Source organism: Echinococcus granulosus (assembly GCF_000524195.1).
Source record: "Echinococcus granulosus chromosome Unknown EG_S00056, whole genome shotgun sequence".
NCBI classification, from domain to species: Eukaryota; Metazoa; Platyhelminthes; class Cestoda; order Cyclophyllidea; family Taeniidae; genus Echinococcus; species Echinococcus granulosus.
The window spans coordinates 323873-344361 of NW_020170436.1; the positions used below are offsets into that span (position 1 = coordinate 323873).

Genomic DNA, 20489 nt, shown 5'->3' on the forward strand with positions numbered 1-20489 from the left:
CACATCCAGGTCTAGAGCGAAAAGCAAAAATTATTTATTCACTGCTCAAGTCGCAAATTACGCAAAAGTGAATTAAAACGCCTTAGTCTCAAAAGAAGTAAACAAGTAGTGGAAGAAGAATTATCAGCAGAGGAGGAAGAAGAGGAATATGGGACGGGGTTGGGGCAGGGCAATGTTCTAATTTACAAGCAAATACAATCAGGAAATCACATCAAGTTAGCGTAGCAAATTGTTCGCTATTTGTCGCTCCTTTTGGGAGGCCTTGTAACGATCTTTCGGCATATCTTCACCGATAGTTTTAGCAAAAAAGGCCATCTTATCCTTGAAGGAAAGGTTTTCCGCGTTTTCTGGTTGTGTTACGCTCTGAAGAGAAAGGAAATTATGGGAATCGAGGACTCAATTGAGGCGAAGTGAGATAACATATTTCTACATATTTTCCCACCCGTCTTTTTGGGATTTTTAAGGAAATTTACAACTATTCAAGTGAAATCAGACTAAAAAACTTACTGATCCGTAAGTTGGACTTCTTGGCTCACCTGGAAGGCAGAAAAAACGCATTAAGAATCAGCTAACCAATCAACATATCGCATCGGTTAACCAATCGCAGAACCCACTTGCAGTCGACCTGTTAAACCGCGAAGCCGATTGGCTCTCCACGCGCATTGCAGCCTGCCTCACCTGATTGGTGGGTTGGTAGGTTTTCCCCGCGAGTCCAGAAGGCGTCTCGGGCGGTGAGTAGAGCGCTACGGACTCAAGATTCGTGTCAAATGTCACCGATTTCCTACTGGCACGTAACTCCGTCCCGCGAGTCAGCGGTGAGTAGCAGACATCGGTATTTGGGGAGGAGGCGAGTGGAGACTGGAGAGTAGCGGTTCGGGAGTAGCGTGATGTCACCGACGCTTTGGACATCGCGCCGGTGTCCTCCTCATACAGTGGACCTGTGACGAGAAATATAAACAGTGCTTCCTCACACCTTTTTCTTACTCTTTACTGATAACTACGGGTTAGAATAGATCTCCTGCAACAGACCGATTGGTTGAGTGCTGCATATTATTTGTCCCCGAAAACTATCTGCTAGTCGGTAATGAGACCCCCCACCTTGTTGACATCGACTCAAGTAAGCGAGCTACTTATATGAAAATGAGCGGCTAGCTGGCAAAGCATTCAGTTTATCGAAGCGGGATTCTATCTGTGCCCCCAAAAGGCATGTTAGACTCACCCGACTCCACCTGGTATGTATATTTCGGCTGCAGTGATGGGACAGGGATGGCCGGGGGTGCGAAGTAAAGATTGCCAGAGGTGGAAGACTTGAGATTGGAGTTCTGAAAGACAAAGAAGGTGAAAGGAGGGGCTAGTAAAGGGCACAATAACTTCAAATATTCGATCATTCCATTCATGTATATTAGCATTCTTTCCATTCCATGCGTTAGGTTAAATCCATATGTGCTGGTGTGTTCTCCCATGGTTCTAGAGAGGCCTCAAAAAGGTGCGATGGTGACCGCGGTAACTGAACCCGCTCTCAGTGAATAACAATCCGCAGTTCATCGATCAGAAGGAGGAGAACAGTTGAATATGTGGAGAAATGGTGTCAGCCTTCTTGTGCGAGATAGTGGGAAGGAATTGGGTGGGTCATAATTTCAAATGACCCTCACAATGTGCCCTCGACCAGTGACTTCATCCAGTCTGCGGGTCGGATACTCCGTCCTCTCACGACCACTCCTTACACAAGTCTTTTGGGGCACAGAGTATGCTGAATGGAGCAAGAGCATCATCTATTTGCCTTGATGTACTACTGCCTCTACTGAAGTAAGTACTATTCTCCGTTCAACGTGAAATCATCGTATCACTTTCGTTTCTGATTCTTTGGTGACAGCGATTCGTAGGAGGACTCATGATGGTAGTAAGCGAAGAGTGATCACGGCGAGCACCTGGCAAATGGGCCCTATACTCAATAGACATTTAGCTATGAGAAGTCTTCAATCCCCGCGGTTCCGCGTACCAAATTGGTGCTTTGACGTCCTCTCCTTCAATAACAGGTATTCTCAAAATCTAGCATTTTGTTACTATGACTCTACGTGAAGGATCATTGATATGAAACAAAAGAAGGTAATGTCGTACGTCTTTTCGACTCAAATTCTCCTCGTAGATGCGTGCCCGTTGCTCCTGCACACGAAGTGCCTCCAAGCGTTCGTTGGCAAGGTCGTCAAACCTGTAAGGAAAATCAGGACATTATACTTGATCTGTCAATCCGCTGAAGAGAGAAAGGCTTGTGACTAGGTTGGAAGGATCTGTGTACAAACTTCGCTGTGGGGCGAAGAGAAGGTTAGAACTGGGGTAGTTTCGTCCAACCTTTAACTTCACCTAAATCCATCTAACGAATTCCATCAGTATCTACGAGGTGTTTTTCGGACTTGAAATTTGGAGTCTTCTGGCTGCACCGTAAGTATTCTACACTGCAGCCATCTTCACTTCTGCCTCTTAAGCGTTTTGAACACATTCAAGTGCCGTTGCTATGACGCGTTACAGCTTGGTTTAATTACCGTCTTACTAGGCGAACATTTCAGTTGATCAAGTAAAGACCGCCATGCCAGTAATGCCACTACTTCCTGTCACTGATCCAAGGGACAAAAATCTACAACTCACGGTTGAGAAGGGACCGATCCGTTAGTCGCAGGCATATTTGGCACGAACGGTCGAGGCTTCGGCATAACTGGGGGCGCAGCTTTCGGTGGGGCGCCCTGAAATTCGAAGGAAAAAACGGACATTTTAAAAATCCTCCAGGTAGTTTGATATTAAAGTCCAGCTAGGTACTCTGAAATCACAAGAGTCCCTTCTCCTTCCTTTCTATCATTGGCTGGACGAGCACAAATTAGGAATAAGCTCGGGTTGGTTTGCTCTCGTCAAATGAGCATTCCCCAATCGTCAAGTAAGAACACCAGTGCTCTACGTCAGCATTAAACTTCCCATGAATGGACCCGTTGATGATTTTTTAAAGGAAAAAAGTGTTTTCCTATTCCAACATACCACGCCAGGGGAGTGCATGTAGGGCGCATTCAGCGACCGCGTTCGACTCCTCTCATTCATTTGCAGCTGAAAGCGATATTCCACACGCAGTTGGTCCAGCTCTCGTATCAAATCAGCATTCGGATTAGCCTCCACTGCATCCTCCAGTTGGCGAATTCCACGCGCCAGGTCCTGCAGATGTCGCGACCCATTGTCCACCGTCTCAGGCTGTGTCACACGATTCAAACTGCCCGCACGCACGGTGTGATTGGACGCCGACAGCTGGGAATGAAACGGTGGAAATTTTCCCATTGGCAATTACGAAAAATAGTCTATCGGACTGGACTGATACACTGCTAATTTTTTATTACAGTAGCCAATGTAAACCGTATAGTATAACCATTTCATTGGTCTGAAGTATATTACTTATTCCCCACTTAGGTAGTTGGTGTCTCAAGCAGATTTACCACTTGTCATTGATACGTATTTTAATTGTTTTTACCGATCTCGAACGCTGAATAAGATCCAGCCTCATTGGTGAATTGTCCCTGATGCTTGATCTCCGGGGGATAAAGTGACTAGCCGGAGGCCCATACACACTCAACGAAGGTCCTGTTGGAGAAAGTGATGGCGATCTGTGACCTCTTGGAGGTCCCACATCACCATACTTGATCGCTAGATCAGAAGGCTCGAGGCTGTCTGGCGGATGGTACTGCGGGAAATTGGCGGTTGGTTCCGGGGGTGGAGAACCGCCAGAAACTGCGAGATCGGTCTGGGAGGACCAATAGGTTACGCCTGATTGGATGGTACTCGGTTCTGGACGGCTATTGATCGCCCTTGTATTCACATTAGTAGTGGAGTAAGAGGGACGAAGATCTGAGTAGGAAGCTGAGGTGGTCACGATTTTCTGCTTTGGAAGCGGTCTAGATGGTGGTAGTGGTTGATAATGAAAACTGCATTCAAGACGGGAAAGAAAGTGATAGCACCCAGGTTTGTCTGTCGGTTTAATCCTGCGATTTCACAACTCACCGTCCAACTTGTGGATCAATCACTGCCTTCGTGACGTCCTCCACTAGGGTGGGTCCAGTCGAGGGTGGATTGGGCCTAGCTGCGCCATTCCTAGTTTCCTGTATTCGCACCAGTGGCAGTCGATCTAATGGAGGTGTATACCTAACGACGTCCTCCTCCTCCTGAACCACTCGAACTGGTTCTGTCTGTACTGCAGAAGCTTGAAGAGACACCGTAGTGGGAGGCTTCTTCGACTCGGCAACATTTCTAGCATCGTTCGATCTATAATAACGTCAGGATGAAAAAAGGCCGCATGAACTTACTCTGCTACTGTTTGCATCGCCTTGTCAGTGACGCTTCTAGCCGGAGAAGCGTTCAACGGAGATGTGGTCTTTTCAGCAGTCGCAGCACGAGTTTCGGAAGGAATCCTTTGCTTAACATTTGTGATAATATCTTCACTTTCCGAAGTCATCTCAGAGGCATTCGTGTAGACGCCTTCTTGTGAAGGCTTTGTGACATTTGGAGGGTCTAAATTAACACATGTTGACCTTTAAAAGGTACCCACCTTTCCTTATCTCCTGAGTGATTATGGACGATGTCGAGGAAAGAGATGACAATGAGGGCGAGACATCTTGCTTGGAAGGACCATTTTTCTGGCTGTTAATCGCCTCAGCATTACGTTTGGCGAAGTCATTCAAATCTGTTGAACTGGATTCATTGTCAACGCCGTTGCTGGAGGGTCGTGTTGTCAGTCCACTGGATCGAAGATCCTGCTGTGATCGGAATTTGTAGCTGTCAAGGGACCCCTGAACACTGGCCTGTATGGAAGAGAAGGACGCTGTACTATTTGGTTACACTGTCTATCGGGGCTCTAACGCAGGTGACATGAAGTTCTGCCAAATTCACTCAGACTACCAGTCACACAGACTTTATGAACATCGATGAAATGAGGAGTTTTCAGATCAATGGATCCAGATGAATTAGGAGCAAACCTGTGGCAGTATTAACGAATTATCTTCGAAGGAACCGACAATTCTGATTTCGCAGACTAGACACGACTCTAGATTCTTACAGAAGGGAAGTAATAGAAGGGCATAAATGAAAAACTCGCCAACTATTGGCAACCAATTCCTAGCAGAAACGAAGGTGAAGGGGAGAATTTGCGGAAATAGTTGCAACCTCACCGGCGACGGTTGGAAGGAGAGATTTACTTCTGGTGGTGAAGGTCTTCCACCATATTTAGAAGTTGGTTTTAGGGTCTTCTCTGTCGAATTCCAGACTTCATCGCTGCCCTCGTCACTGGAAATGTCATCGGAAGAGACCTCAAATTCGCGAATCTTGGGTGCTTGAGTCACTCCTCGGCCGTTGGTCAAACCGTCCACGCTCTTGGGTCGGTATAACTGTTAAAAGGAATAGTCAAGTTAGAAATCTTTGGTCGTGAATACAACTTGGATATCAATGTGACAATTCTACGCTTGGATAGCCAATACTCAGGCTGTGGAGCACCCTGCACATCGTTGAACAACAAGGCATTATACTGTAAGTGGCATAGCAACGAGTGGTGATGAAAGGAGTGTCATGACAACGAGGACGCCCAACCATCTACTTGTACCTCCAGAAGACTTTAAACGCAATTCTTTTGCTTAGCAAACGAGACATGAATAGTTTCAACGTTCTAGAGGCGACACTGTGTCTGTGTCGATTTCAGTCATGGTAACCACCATCCCGCAGCACACCTGCCGATCAGCCCTGCAGCACGGACAGCATGGCGGAACCAAATCTCTTAGGCATTTTTCGGCACCTGTGGGTTCTAGTGAGTTCAAAGATGGGTTAAAGTGCAAACTGTCATTTCTCTGGCATTTTTTTGACCACCGAGACTATAATTACTGCATCCTTCTCGTTTATTAATTAAAACACTCACGGACTGCTGTGACTGCCTCTGCGAGGCACCGCTGCCAAGCGGTACTCTCGACCCAAACTGCACTCCATCTCCATCATCATCATCGTCGTCGTCTTCATCTTCATCATCATCCTCCTCCTGATTCCAGTGACTGGCCTGATTGAGAGAGGGTGTGGAACGGGCCATCGTAGTTGGAAGAGGCCTCCCTCGTTGAGCCGAATTGATCAAATTCATGATCCCTCTTGCCTGAGCCGCCCGTTTAGCGACCACTAAGTGGACGGCAGTTGAAATACGTGCCAGAATGGACACAGCGACTTCCGATTGGTCGCAGTTGACAAGAGAGGAATTAGCTATCGCGAGGATTTGATCTCCGACCTCTACGCGACCGTCTTGAGCAGCTACGCTACTCGGAACGATGTGTCGGATGTAGATGCCATAAGGCGCATTGCCTTCAGGCTGAAACAAAAGCTCAAAAGTGTTTAAATCTTGTCAGCCGTTGTCATAGGCCTTAGGTTACAAACCGGGCGACTGATAAGATGACATTAGACTCCGATTATTTGAAAGCGCTTTACCTTTGCAGCAACTATTCCAAGACCTAAAGGTTGGCCATTCTTTTGAAGAACGAGGCGCTTCACGGAAGACAGCTTGACGCCAGCTTCCTTGGCAAGGTGTTCAACATTAGCATCGGGTTGGTTGTTGAAAGTCTTGTTCATCGGATGTCCACTAGGTGCCGACCTCGAGTCAAACTAAAGTGGACGGAAATGGGCGCATTTTACGCACAAACCAATCAAAAACTCCTCAGACAAAAGGTCTTAAATTTAATACTCTACAGAAACGATCGTACTACTGGTTGTCAGTGTTGGCATATCCTCGGTTTAAGACGGCTAAAAATTGATAAGAATATTTTTAACTGTCACTCTAATGACTGCTTAGACATCATGCTAGTGGTAGTAGTTCAAATGGGTCGTGAGGAAGTTGAATAAAGAGGACGCACTCACCCTATTCCTGAAGTGTCCAGTCCACATTCCGTTAAGCGGTGCCTTAAAAGCTAGCTCATTCCTCCGCACACTCAAACACCCGTCTTCCACGAGAGGTTGTACAGTCTCCATGAAACCCTCAGGAATCCCAACCAACCCGCTAGTGGCGACATACCCCTCAGGAGGTACTATGAGGGGCAGAGGCAGCTCAACTGGGACCTGTAATGAGAGCAGTTCTCGGGTCTCACGACTGGATGGGGAACCGTGTTGCTCCATAATCTCACGATCAATTTCCTGAAATAAAAGGAGAGGTGCATAGGTCATACTTTGGGTGCAAGTGCTTTCATTCAAAGTAGATTCGCAAAAAGCAGACCTGTCTAACGCTCTTTGTAATATTTTTGATCCATTCCGAGGTCAATGGAGGTGGGTCACCAAGATGTGTAAGAAGCCATTCTATCCTAGCGCTGTTCAATGAACGCAACTCCAACACTCGCTTCTGGAATGGACGGAATTTGGAGCGATCCGCAGTGATAAGTTGGCAAGTCTGTGAAGGAAAACATATCCGAATAGTAAAATAATAAAGGAAATGTTTCAAGCTCAGCAACGTTTTACATCTAAAAGGTACTGGAAAAAGTTTGCCAAATTTCTCAAAACAATTACATGATATCATTGCTTCTGTGATTTCTGAGATCTAATTCATAGACGTGAAGTACATACGCTACTTTTGCAACATTAAGTAGGCATAGTATTATTAAATCGCTGACGCACCTGAACGGGAATGAGGAGGTGCAACTCACAGACGCTGCCGAGTCCATGCCTTGTTGCCCACTGGTTCACTCTTTGCAGACGTCGCATCAGACGTCCAGCACCCAGTCTGGTGGTCCACAAACTACCTACACTCCCCCTTCTGCCCTCCTGATGATCCTTCGCCTGGACTATGGAATTGAAGATCCAAGCTCCCATTGAATGAAAGACATAAGCGAAGAGCTGTAGCGCAAAGGAGACGTTCACACACGCCTGACGCATCCCCCGTATCATGAAAGCGAGAATCTGAAGGAGACGTTGAATGTTCGGCTCCAGGTTTGTGGATGGCAACGACAAGTAGAGATCATCAGTAGGAGGAAGGGGTCTGTCATCCAAACGCAGATCGTCTTGTTGGTCGAAGTCTCCAGGAAAAAGAAGACTTGGTGTGAGATACTTTAGGAGCTCCAGAAAGCCTCGACACAACTCATGGAAGGCGGAATCGATGCAGTTGGCTAAGAGGTGACTGGAAGTAGCGATAGCCTCGGAAAAATCAGTGTCATTTTGCAGGAAATTAAGGAGTTCACTGGAATTTGCCAGCCAGAAAAGAAGCTGATTGAAGATAACACGCATGGATGACCAAGTGCTGAAATCGCCTTGACAGCACGTTTGGATACACTAGAAGTGAGGATAAAGGAATGGGAAAGTTTGTTAGATGCTTTGCTTGTGTGTGCAAACCACATTTAGACTCTGGAAACAGTCATCAGACAGCGTTCACCACTCACCTGGAACATCTGACTTCCAATATGATTGAGTAGGCCACTGAGATAGTGCTCTTGCTGTTCCCTCGTTAAATGAGCAACCTTCCACCGTCGCAAGCATCCACGAAGGAGACCGTAAAGCAGGAAAGCCGGTGTAAGTACAAAGATAGGCGGTCTAGACGTACTTCTGCTTGAGGCGGAAGTAACTGTCGTAGTGTGGAATGAGAGACTGGTGGCCAGTTTGAGCACCGCATCGACAGAGTCGCAGGCAGCCTCATGGAGACAGGCAGCAAAATCATCTGTGGTGGTGGAAGTAGCAGATGAAGGAAGGCGAACATCCACGAGGATTGGGAGTCGATCGGGAAACAGCTGATCCGTATTTGTGTAAGTCGGTTGGTTCTGTTCAATAGGAGGGGAAATTGACAGGCTCTCAAACTGAAATATCAGCTATGGATCAAACAAGAAACCTCGAGGTCTGGACATTTCACTTACCAAAGAAGTCCTACTTCTGTATTGTTTTTCGGGACTCCACCCTCTATGGCTTTCTTGGAACGTAAGGTCGGGCATAGATCCCTTCGGCACTTGTTCATGAACCTGTCGTGTCTTCTCCAACGAGGTGCCCTGTTCGAGGAACTTGAGGAAGAGGGATCGACCTAACTGCACAATGCACCCATGACGAAGGGGTGTTGGACGTACTACTTTTCGACCGTCTAGACAAACTGCAGTGGGTCCTGGAGGCCTTGTTGTAATGTCGAGAGCAGGTGAGATGAGCACTGCAGCACCGGTGCTTTCACCTTTCTCACCGTCGACTGCTGAAGATGCCGGAAGCAGCGTACAGTGTACTGGACGGATGTCCGGAAATCTATTCTATACAGAAATCCTGGCAGATAACTTTTGATGTAATTGAGATCATCGGCTTTTCTCCTTACATCACTAACTCACCGCACTGAGAAATATATTCGGAGGTGGTCCGACAGACGCAAACTGCGAGCCAACCTTAATCGGAACACCTGCTTTTTGTCTCCCACCTCCTTGTTGAACAAGACCAGTGAGATTAAATCGTAGAACCTTCCCAACCTTTGCCGTCCCGTTGGGATTCACCTCTACCAGCTGCGGTGCAGGTCGCTTAACCGAAATATTGGCGTAGTCCTGTTGCTGCGAGCTCGCATCTTCGTGTAGCGAAAGGCTCTCATCCTGATGCAAGATCAGATAGAATTCCGTGCGAACTCGGGGAAACTTTGCCTGAATGCTCCGCAAAATGTGAAGTGGTCTCTCCTCGGTTCGAAGTATACGGCGGGGTGGAACGCTGTAACTGCACCGAATTAAAGGTCAATTGCTACTGAAATTTAGTGAGTAGGAAGGCGCTGCGAGATTACTGGAACCTACGGAAGATTTTCGCTTTTCGTTGGAATGTTGACTTGCTCGAGGCAGTAGGATCCGAGGTTTTGCAGACGACCGTAGGAGGCGAGAATTCGCTGAATTATCTGATCTGACGTCTCCGAAACTGTTGATTTCAGTGTTTGGCTGCGAGTGGGTAGATTGGCGGATTGAAGGAAAACTGTTAGCGCCCCCGCTGCAAAAAAATCCATAGGTCGAATGTTATTTCTGCAAATTTTACATTTCTGATCCCTAAACTACACCATAGAGAACTCCGTCTTCACAAGGAAGACACAATTCAATGACAAATTTCGGTCCCTCTTCTTCAACGATTTTCACAGTCACTTCTACCTACTGAGAAGAGTTAGCTCGCGCTGAACTGCAGGGGTGAACAACTTTCGGAACAGAAAAGTTCCCATCAGACCAATGCATCACCTAACGTCTTGATAGAGGTCTTTAAGAACTAAAAACTCACTTTGCGGATCAATGCCTTCATGGTTTGCATTCATTAGCGCCTCCGGTTCGTCCAAAACATTCGGCAAGGAGGAAGTTCGCATAACAGCCTGGTTGCTTGCAAGTGCAGCTGCCATCTTCTGCCTCTTCTTTATGTTGCCATTGGTCTTCAACGATTTGGACTTCTTTTTAGTAGATACGGAAGGGGCATTTTTCTCCCTCTCGTTGGCGACAGCAAAGACTAGCTCGTCCGAGCTGTTGGCGATGGGTTCTTGCGACCTCGCGTAAGCTTCCACAGAAGGGGTCTCAGTTATGAGATTGCCTGCGCTTCGCCACTTTGCCATGTTGATACTGCCACTGCTATCGCCAACATTCGGGGGATTGCGGTTGACCTAAAGTGTGAGTCGACGGAATTTGACAAGTAGGTGACGTTAAAACCTATCCGACTTATTCCTTTGGCTGAAATTATGACGACTGGGCATTACTTCTAGAGTTTGGCATCAACATATGGTGTGCAAAGCCTGAGAGATAAACGAGATCCCCTCCCTCCCTCCCCAAATGGGCATGCTTGCCAAGAATTTAGGCACTGAAAGCGATTTTTAGCCAACTTCCAACACATTAAGAGAGCACTTAAAATCCAAAATCGCACTTCCACTAACGCTTTCAAAAAATGCTTTTTCTGGGCTAGCAAAACAATTTGGTAACTGCGGTATCAGAGCAAGGTAGTTAATTATGCCCGTTCAGCAACTTCCGGGCGCAATTAAAGCGAGATAGTATAACAGGGCCCAAGAAATCAGTACAATTGTAACCGGCAAATTTGCCTGATGGTTAATTACCCTACCCCATCTTACCGAGGGAGACCTCCTATTGGTGGAAAAGCAGGTGAAATGGCCAAATACAAATCTATATCAGGTACCAGTGATTTGACAGTCCAATTAGCCAACCTTCATGATGTGCCAAGCGAGTATAACTACAAATGTCACGCCACGTTGTAAGAATTGCGTGAACAAAATCAAACACGCAAACGAACCGAAAAAATTGGCAGTGACAGGACACAGAGGTGAAGTGAAGTCCCCAATTGTGCCCCTTCCTAATTAGGCTAACTTAAAAGTGCTTGATTTCATTTAAGCGAGGCAGAAACAACAACTAAATACCTACCAGTTCAAAAGGACTTAATGATTTGACAAAAAAAAAAACTGAAACGACAGTGTGCAGGCCTAACAGGTCAGAAGAACTGCGAAACAGCTGCGAGGGTAGTCATGGTAACGTGGAGTAAACCATGGAACGTGCCTTTGCTCAGCAATACGTGTGTAGGCACTTTTATTTACGCAGCCCGACTGAACAAAAAAAATATGCAGATACGCAGTAAGGCGTGTTTCATTATTGCCGGCCGATTATGCATGCCACTTTGTAGCATAATCAATGTCAGTTGGAAGGGGAAGAGACACTATGACGGCTCACTCAAAGGAAAAAACGTAGAAGCACATTAGAATCCCAGAGAAAGAGGCGAAAACGCGACCCGATTACAGTTTCATCAACTTTCCAACTTAAGCGGGCCAATCAGGTGTGAGATCACGCGGGGGCTCGCCTCCTATTGGCTGAAATAAATCGATTAGCTCAATCTAACATAGATGATGATATTGTATTTTCCTTATGCCACTGGATTTCCCTGTAAATCAAATGAACCACCCCACTTAATTTAATTTACGAACTAAAAAGCACCCAAATTGAAGGCGTGGAATGTGGACTTGCTACTCTTTAGCAGCAGATGCCTTAGACTGACTTATTACTTGTGAAGTTGGTTAAAGCTAGACTCCTTTCAAAAAAACAACTAAGAAAAAATGCCCTAAGCTCTATTTGCACTGTAACACTGATGTGGGCATATATGAAATCCAAGATGTCTCTGCGGTCGCCTGGATACGAGACTCGTTTAAACTACCTCCCCACAAAAGTACTTTCGCTGGCTGTGCAACTAGTGTGAGTCAACAAATTAAAACACATCTATGAAGATATTCAAAGAAAAAGCACAGTGATCAAAAGCTTATGCTGCTTAGATAAATGCAAAAAATATCCGTTTTTATCGCACCAATTTTCCACGCCACGTCAACCAACGAAACCCGCAAATGTGGTTAAGGCAGTCAATATTCTCTACTCCTGTTAATTCATTTTCCCTTTAAATTAAATGCTGTTGAAGACAACTGCATCAACACCTTCTGAGAAATAAAGCTTTTTAGTATTTTCTGCATTTACCTAAATATCTGGTACTAGATTGTCGAAATCGCTTCACATATAAAATACTTTGGTAAAGTAGATGAGAAAAAAATGAGGAATCACGTGACACGCCCTGTCAACCGAATCTCGCCGCCCTTGGCATTCGGTCAAGGAGTTATCACCACAGCGCACAGAAGGACTGTGAGGCTTGCACACAAACTGTACCAAAGCGGGGGACAGGGTTCAGTTAAGACGGAGGCGAATATCGTGGGCAGGTGTGCGCCCGAGCACACATTTTTGCTCTACAGAGGAGGAATTTCTCACAAATAACCACGATCGTATGGCGAATGAAGTTGACCCCAGATGGCAAGCTGAATCCACAACCACAAGGAGTAGAAGGAGAAAGTAATGTTACAAAAAAAGATGTTGCAAGGGAACTAAGCGCGGGCAGTAAATTCCCCCTGCAACACCACAAGTCCTCCCACCTCCAACTTTTAGTCATGTGTGTGTGGGTGCGTATGCTCCGGACGGGTGCCTAAGCAACCATATTGCTTCCGCTTAATCCATTCAATCCACGCATTTGGTTAAACCTTTTCCTACTGGCCCTTAAGTAAATGTAACAAATGTGTGTGTTGTGTGGAACCAGTTGAAGACATCTCGCGTCACATATACGTGACGGTGGCGGCTAACGTGCCAAGTGCATCAACAAAATAAGCAGTAGGTACGAAAGGGTGTCCGATCGGCAAAATGACTACTAATTTATGAAGGAAGAATAGAGTAGTGACGAAGAGGAACATTTCACAACGAGAACGATTTCTTTTTCCGCATAAACGACCGTCTGATTCTGCGTTTCTCTGAGTCAGTCGTTGAATCAGCCCAGATAATTAGATGCGAATCGCTCTCCGGAAGACGTATACTCCACCACCCCATAGCATTGCTAGGTCGTTAAGCATGAGATGACCGATTCTTGTAGGTGTTTTTTTGGGGTTACTGCGAAGATACCTAGCGGCTACGCGTCGCCTGAAGACCTCCACCAATTGCGTCACATACGTGTGTGGATGTAGGTGAGGACCCACTTTTCGTGACAGTTTGCACGACCTGTATTCGTGGTGAGGCTGTGATGGAGAGCTGGGTCGCAGGCTGAGCAGTTGGTGGAGGATGATGTGCTCAGCCTGAGAGGAAAAACCACTATCAGGTTTTGCCTTTTCAACAGACACAGATCTAGCCACTTCGGTATCGTCGGCCTCGGTATCATAGTGCAGCAGTGAAGCATCCAGTTTGTAGTAATAATGGTGGTAGAGAGGCACCATCGTGCAAAAGACAGAGCATCACAACTAAGTGAGGAGTTTCACGAAGTGAAGGAAGACTTGGGTCTGGTGAAAGATTCACCAAAAAGTTTGTCGAATAGTGGTTTGGAAATTACCCTTTTACTTGACAACTTTTATCCTGAACACGCGTTACGCGGCAAAGGCAGACCTGAGCTGAGATGGAAAGGGAACCAGCAGTGACGAAAAGAAATAAACACGTCCAACAGCTCCAGCGACGCCACACTTGAATCACTTGGAGACGTCTATTATGGTGGACCTTGACGATGGCATCAAATGACGCCTCGTGTGCATCCTAGAGGGGAATTAGTCCAGTCACTGGTGTTGCTGGTTATTGGGCTGTCTCCCATCTACCACGATGGCTACACCATGATGGCCCACGTGAGAGGTTGACCCTGGAGACGACCCTCAAAGGCAGAGGGGAACTGTGTGGCGATCTTACGCATCGTTTAACCGTGTGTGCTGAACTGTACGGGCACACTAGTCTCCGCTGCTTGTACTTCGAATGGCAGGTGCGCCCAAAAACCGGACCCATGCTAGTGACCCCACACAGCGCTACTCACAGAGTAGTAAGTAGTATGTTCCTACTCATACCACTGCCCTGTTACGACATTAGGGAGGTCTTAGGACACCACGTTTTGCAATAAAATGACTTCATAAAGTGATTTAAACCTCACTTTTCCCATTTGCTAACCATTATATGTAATAAGTCGCATGTTCTGTCATAGGACTTTTGCAGACTCCTCAGGGCACGTCGCGGCATTCATTTAAGTAGGATGCTGACATGTAAGAGTTCACCTTCAAGAATTACTAGCATTCGCCTTCAATTCGATCTGACAACACTTGCAAGTGATGGAGTCTTTGTCAAAAGTTCTGTGTTTTTGAAGTGGAAGTAAAGTGCTGCACTAGTCTACTCGATTTCGCAAGGTTTAGTTTTTCGAATCGTGCAAAATTTCCTTTTAACCCTCACTTATAAGTCAAAATCAGACCACCTTTATCTGCCTCCTAAAGGCAACAAAGTGTTCTCTACCAGCGACCGTAATACGAGTTTGCTTGCAGTTAGTTTGCGCCAACCTCTCGATTGGTTGAGTGGCCGTCACGGATCTCCACGACAGAGACCAACGCTGGTCTCCCCCTCCCCCTTACGCTGTAAGATCCTGTGAATTTCCTCCGTGCTGCCCAAGTAGATCCCCTCATTCACCCGATCATCTCCATCTAAGAAGCCAAATCCGGAGGTAGAAGATAGGAACATTGACCTATTATCAAAAGCTAAACCGTCTCAACTACTCAGTTCTGGAGTTTGCGCATAGGCCTTACCAGAGTGAAGCAAAACAGCTTTATAAGACCAAAAGCTCGCGGCTTTTCCTTTTTCAATATCTAATGTCGAAAACGAAAAGGGCTTTCTTTTATCCGCATGAAGATTCCATGACGTCCGTTAAACGGTGAGAAAATTACACATGTGGAGATCAAGGAGAAACCGCGTGATTGAAATTCGCCCTTCACACGTGTCGAGTGTGAGAATTTGCACCTAATTTATGCGCCTGGCCGTCTCCTTTCCACTCACCCACGCGAATGGGCTTTCTCACCGCTTCATCTCCGACGCTTTCTTCATTTCCGTTTGAGTGGCAGTCCTCACCAAGACCAATTATACACGGAGATGTCTTCGACTCCTGGAAAGATTCCCTGCCTCCGTGTTCAAGGTTCATCCAGCTTCAGGAAATCGTGATTTGGTGTTCACTCTTCCTCCTAGTGAAGCATGGCCCGATTGACAGGTGGGGGTGGATAAACGTCTGGATTAAGCTCCAACCCACGCATCCGGCCGTAGGACTTAGCTAGCTTGTGCTTAAGGTAGGAGGGGAGACGTGATTGGCCAAGGGGAGGGTGACGCCTTATTGTGCGGACGTGAGTGAGCACCTAAGACCCATTTTGGGCAATAAAGCCAACCTGGTTTATCATCATCCAAGCTGACTGACTCACAGGACTCTGTTACTACCCCCTTCTCAACTATTGCCTGTATGACAGCCTGATGACGTGCCCGTATAACTTGTCTAGACAACCTCCTTTCATAATTCACCACTTTCCCCCCTTTTTATTAATTTTAGGCAAAGGTACTAAAAATCATGACAGGAAAGTGAACAATTTAGCCCTTATTGACGACTATCAGGAGTGAGTCCTTATCCTGAAGATAATTTAAACAGGTTAGGGAAGACACCATCAACTGATTGTGATCAGATGGGAAAACTGCTGATGACAGCCCTACTTGTGGAGGCACTTGAGGTCATCTTTTAAGCGGTCAGAGTACCCAAAAAAGTAAGCAATTAAATCTAGATTCTAATGCCACTTTTAAAGGTCGTTTGCATGTTAGACACTCAATTTTCCGTCGTTGACACACTTAAATGTGTGTGTGTGTGTGTTAGAGGTGGTGAGAAATGGCCCAAAACTATGCTCTTATAAATTCAAGCTGACCTCTTTGATTCTCACGTAAAGGTGGTTAAGAAGCGGGAATTCTAGGTCACCACCTTAAGTGATGTTGCCCCATGACAAACGGGATTGGGGTGTTTGAACTCACCCTCATGTCGAGCTTGGACTCGTCGCGTAAAATAAAGCGGCCTTCGCGTTGATTAGTCTTCCAATTGATTTGATTCATCAGAGGTCGTTCCTCAGCACCCAAGCGTCGTTCTGTAGTTTTTTTTGCAAAACAAAGACAAAAAATAAAATGTTATTACTCATTCTCCATGTGACCAAGAAAAACCAGATCTTTTCAAATAAATACCAAAGAACAACTTTTTGGCACTTTTAAAGAAGAAAAAGTGGTACCTCCTGTGGACGGATGATATTCGTAGAGAGCGTAGCGTCCGGATTTGAGAAGGCGTAAGTCAGGATGAAATTTCTCCACAAGCACATTCACCAAATGTCGTGCAGTAGCGTGACTTGAAATTCGAACGCATTTTGAGTAGTACTTGTCGTATGGACCATAAAAATAAAAGCGCACTACTCCGAAAAATTCCTGGTTCTGGTAATGAATAAATAAAAATAGGAATAAAGTACAAGCAAATGTGCAAAATGACCGGGAATAGAAGTATATAAACAATTATTTTTGAAATAGCTCACAAAAGTTATCCTTTACTGTAAAAGTGCAGTATAAATGTATCAATATGAGTTTCACACAAATGAATTAAATCAAGTTACACCTCAAAATAATTGTCCGATTTGATAAGACAGGTATAGTAAAAAATGCAAGTCAGGAAACTTTTTCGCATTCAAATATTCAAACTGGCTGTAATATGTGAAAAGGATTGTTTATTTAACAATGAGACATGAACACAGTGTGTTTCGATCAACTAGCCCAGAATTATGTGTCAAAGCAAAGCAAAGTTATTAAGAAGGTATTGGACACAACTCTGTTAAAACTACCTCATTTATCTCCGAAATCCGAAATAACTCTAATGCGTTCCGATTCCACTCATCTATTTTTTCGGAAAAATCAAGCATCCCTAACTGCTGCTTCAATCCCACCTTTTTGAAATTCATCCAATACAAAATTGTAATATTGTGACAAGCTAAAACAAATCAAAGGTTAAAAAAATGGCAAAGCATATTGGCCAAATAAAAAGAGCTTTTTGCCAAAAAATGCCTTTTAATGTTTTTAAAAATTAGAAAATTGTAGAGGCTGATCTTTTGCCATTGCAGTAAAGGTGCATCAGAAGCTGCTACTTAGGCAAGTGCGCAACTGTCATGCTCCTAAGTGGATGAGTTCATTTAGGCATAAAGTCAATTAAAAAGTGATATGACAATTTATCATGCCATGCATTTAATTTCGCAGATCCCCTTCCATTCGCTTGTTGGCCTTTTACTCTGCTGATTGGCCTCTGACTCATGTTAGTATCTTCCCATTACTTCTGCTCTCTACTTCTACTGCGGCTCAACACAACTCCGGCGAAAAATTTGTAAGGCTACACCAGATTGATGTACCCCTTAGGGCCTTTAGTAAACTCCTCCTCTTGCATCCTTTCCCTCTTTCTCTAATCCCACTCAGAAATCGCAGTCATGAAGAACGTATTTAATGGGCGATGTGGCATAACCGGTGCAGTTCTATCGGTTGGATACCTTCTTTCTGACATGCGATGCAGAAGTTCATCAGGTAGCTTAGCTGTGGTGACCTCATAGACCGTGTTTACCAGAGCAGATATGTTCTAACACGTGAGGTGACAGGGCCACATTTCTGGTAGGGGACACTACCACGTACTGTCGTGACTTTTAAAAACGCATGAAATTCGCGCAAAAATTTTTGCCAAACTGACCCCTTTCGCGCCTCATCAATTGCTTATTTTTGCTATAGCGCAAAAAATTCCTCTAAATGTGATTTTAGCCACGGCATAACCCATCAAAGTTGTGGTGGCAGATGTCGCCTAGATGTCACCTCATCCACGTCCCCAATTGTGGCATCAGAAGGTATCTCTTTAATCTTTTTTATTGCCTAACTGAAGCATGGTAAGCAACTGCGGCGGCATTGTGCAATCGTCCGCCCTGGTTACGAAAAATCAAACAAGGAGACTACCAGCACATTTCAGAGGCTATTCTGCAAACCGAACGCGCAATCAGTGTAGCGTAGACAAAGGGATCAGGCTGCCCGATAACTTGCAAGGCCACATGTCCATCATTATTGCCCTCGAGGGGTACCAGCATACCAGGATGTTCAATGCCAAGGAATAAACGGGCTGGTGTCGAGAGGCGGCCATCGGCATGGACAAGACACTATCGCGCCAAGTCAGCACAAGCTATCTCCGCGTGTATCATACTATTCAACTGGACGACCTTTTGTTGTAGTAACAAAGAGAATGCCCACCATTCAGCATAACTGATTTGCTTGGATTGTAGGGTTTCGTCTCCCCTTATTTGTTTGCCTGAAGCACAAGCCAGTAGTAAGCGGTAAACAGTCACCTTTTAACGGAAGCGCAAGTCAGAATCCCAAACCGCGGGAACGCCTTGGTATTTCCATGGTCCCCTCAGTTGCCATCCCTCCACGCTTATTGACACTTTAGTCCCTCCTCTCCATGCGCTACTAGTTAATCCTGCCTTTCCCTGTCCGGACTGTGGTATGCGAACCTGATCGGGAGGGAAAAACTCATCCTTCGTTGACTAAGGAGAAAGGTTATACGGAGCAAGAAGGGATGCGACCAGGTGTGGCTGAAGCGGAGAGGAGGGGCTGCGACGCTTCCCAAATTTTCCATTTACCAGCGATTAATATAGAGAATGAACTCGTTTTGTTCCATTGTGCAGCCTTTAGCTGTGTGCCACCGATGCATTTCGCCCCAAGGTGGTTAGCTTTGAGGAGGATACTTGATATTCTGCAATCCTGGCCAAGTCTGGAGCACATTACCTCAAGTATTGAAGGAGGGTAGATACTTCCAACGAAACCGACTCACGGTGCTGCGTCCGCTCCCGTGCCACAACCGACTAGAGGTTGGCTTCCACGGCCATCGAGAGGAATACTGTGTTTTTAAGAGGTAAACTTTTCCATCCGGGCACTTCGACCACGCCAGGGTGGTATGATATAGCATTCATGCCAACAAATTTTCAGACTGGCGATAAACCCTCCTCCCTATCGATACGCCTCTGTTAATTCTGCGTATAGCTAGACATACAATCAGTACCCGATTATGTGGACACAATGGTCGCTTAAATTGCAGGGAAGCAAGAGTCCCCCTTTGTAATTTATGTGTAACCAAAGAGCTGCCCGATTCTGCTGCCAGGAGAAACCCACTCAAATAGTATCACGGTGGAGAAGAACCATTTAAATAATCGCCTTCCAGCTCCGAAATAGCTACAGATGGTCAAACATGAGGCAAATGAAACGCCATGAGGCGGTACCAAATGAACGCATTCCTCGCCCCATTGGAGGGGTTGAGTAATCAACTTGCAAACGAATCTTTGCACAATTTATTTGCCTGCTAAAGGCTAGTAAAGAGGCAAAGTGATGCTAAAATTATAAACCATGGCGTCCCAAGACCTCCCTAATGCTGTAAAAGGGCAAAATGTATGGGGTGGGGATATACTACTTATCAGCCTGCGAGTAGCGTGGTGCGAGGTCATTAGAATGGGTCGATGGAGGCCGCGCCTGCCATTCGAAGTACAAACGGCGATTAAACGATGTGTCAAATCACCACGCAGTTCCTCTCTGCCTTTGAGGGGCGTCTCCAGGGTCAACCTCCCACGTCGTCCATCACGGTGTAGCCGTCGTGGTAGATGGGAGACAACCCACGAAAAACGAGGTGGGTGGCGGATGGGATGGGCCACCCCATCGTTACCCACTTCCCACTGACGAGGATGTACCAAGGTCGACCAGCCCTCGACCATAGCGCCTGTTCTCCCTTGAATCCGCAATTTCGGGTGCAAGCGGCAAAGCCAAACCAACTCGCCTACTGTCAAAATTTCCACCGTCTTTTGCAGTCCTGTCACCTTTGAGTAATGTACCTGGTAGAGTTCGTGATAAATCTGTCAGAGATGAAAGATTCACCGTCGATTCAGTGTTGACACCAACTTTCCACATCTATAATCCACTTTTACTTTGATGTTTTGTGTTAGAAGTGCCTGCGCCTTTCGCCGCATTGACAGGGCGGAGTTGAGGTTTTACGATCACCATCCGAGGCTAAATCATCCAACTCCCAAAGGGGCGAGCCATAAACGTCATCTTTGCCAACTTACTTTATGCCCTTTTAAGGTAATTTGAAAA

General features: G+C 45.9%; 1 protein-coding gene across 1 annotated transcript; it reads right to left on the reverse strand. All coding sequences in view use genetic code 11, as the record gives it.

Annotated features, from left to right (window-relative positions):
* Nucleotides 1–216: 216 nt before the first annotated feature.
* EGR_06408 (Afadin) lies at nt 217–17248 on the reverse strand (the record flags this gene model as incomplete). Its single annotated transcript, XM_024495657.1, has 26 exons — nt 217–363; nt 508–536; nt 615–938; nt 1220–1322; nt 2119–2209; nt 2644–2738; nt 3025–3285; nt 3506–3926; nt 4033–4293; nt 4335–4539; nt 4577–4829; nt 5196–5411; nt 5933–6367; nt 6484–6657; nt 6910–7182; nt 7262–7432; nt 7657–8307; nt 8415–8789; nt 8883–9257; nt 9333–9702; nt 9777–9963; nt 10243–10612; nt 13349–13603; nt 16326–16435; nt 16574–16769; nt 17171–17248. The coding sequence occupies 26 exons, from the start codon at nt 17246–17248 to the stop codon at nt 217–219; spliced, it is 6426 nt and encodes a 2141-aa protein (XP_024349933.1).
* Nucleotides 17249–20489: the final 3241 nt, after the last annotated feature.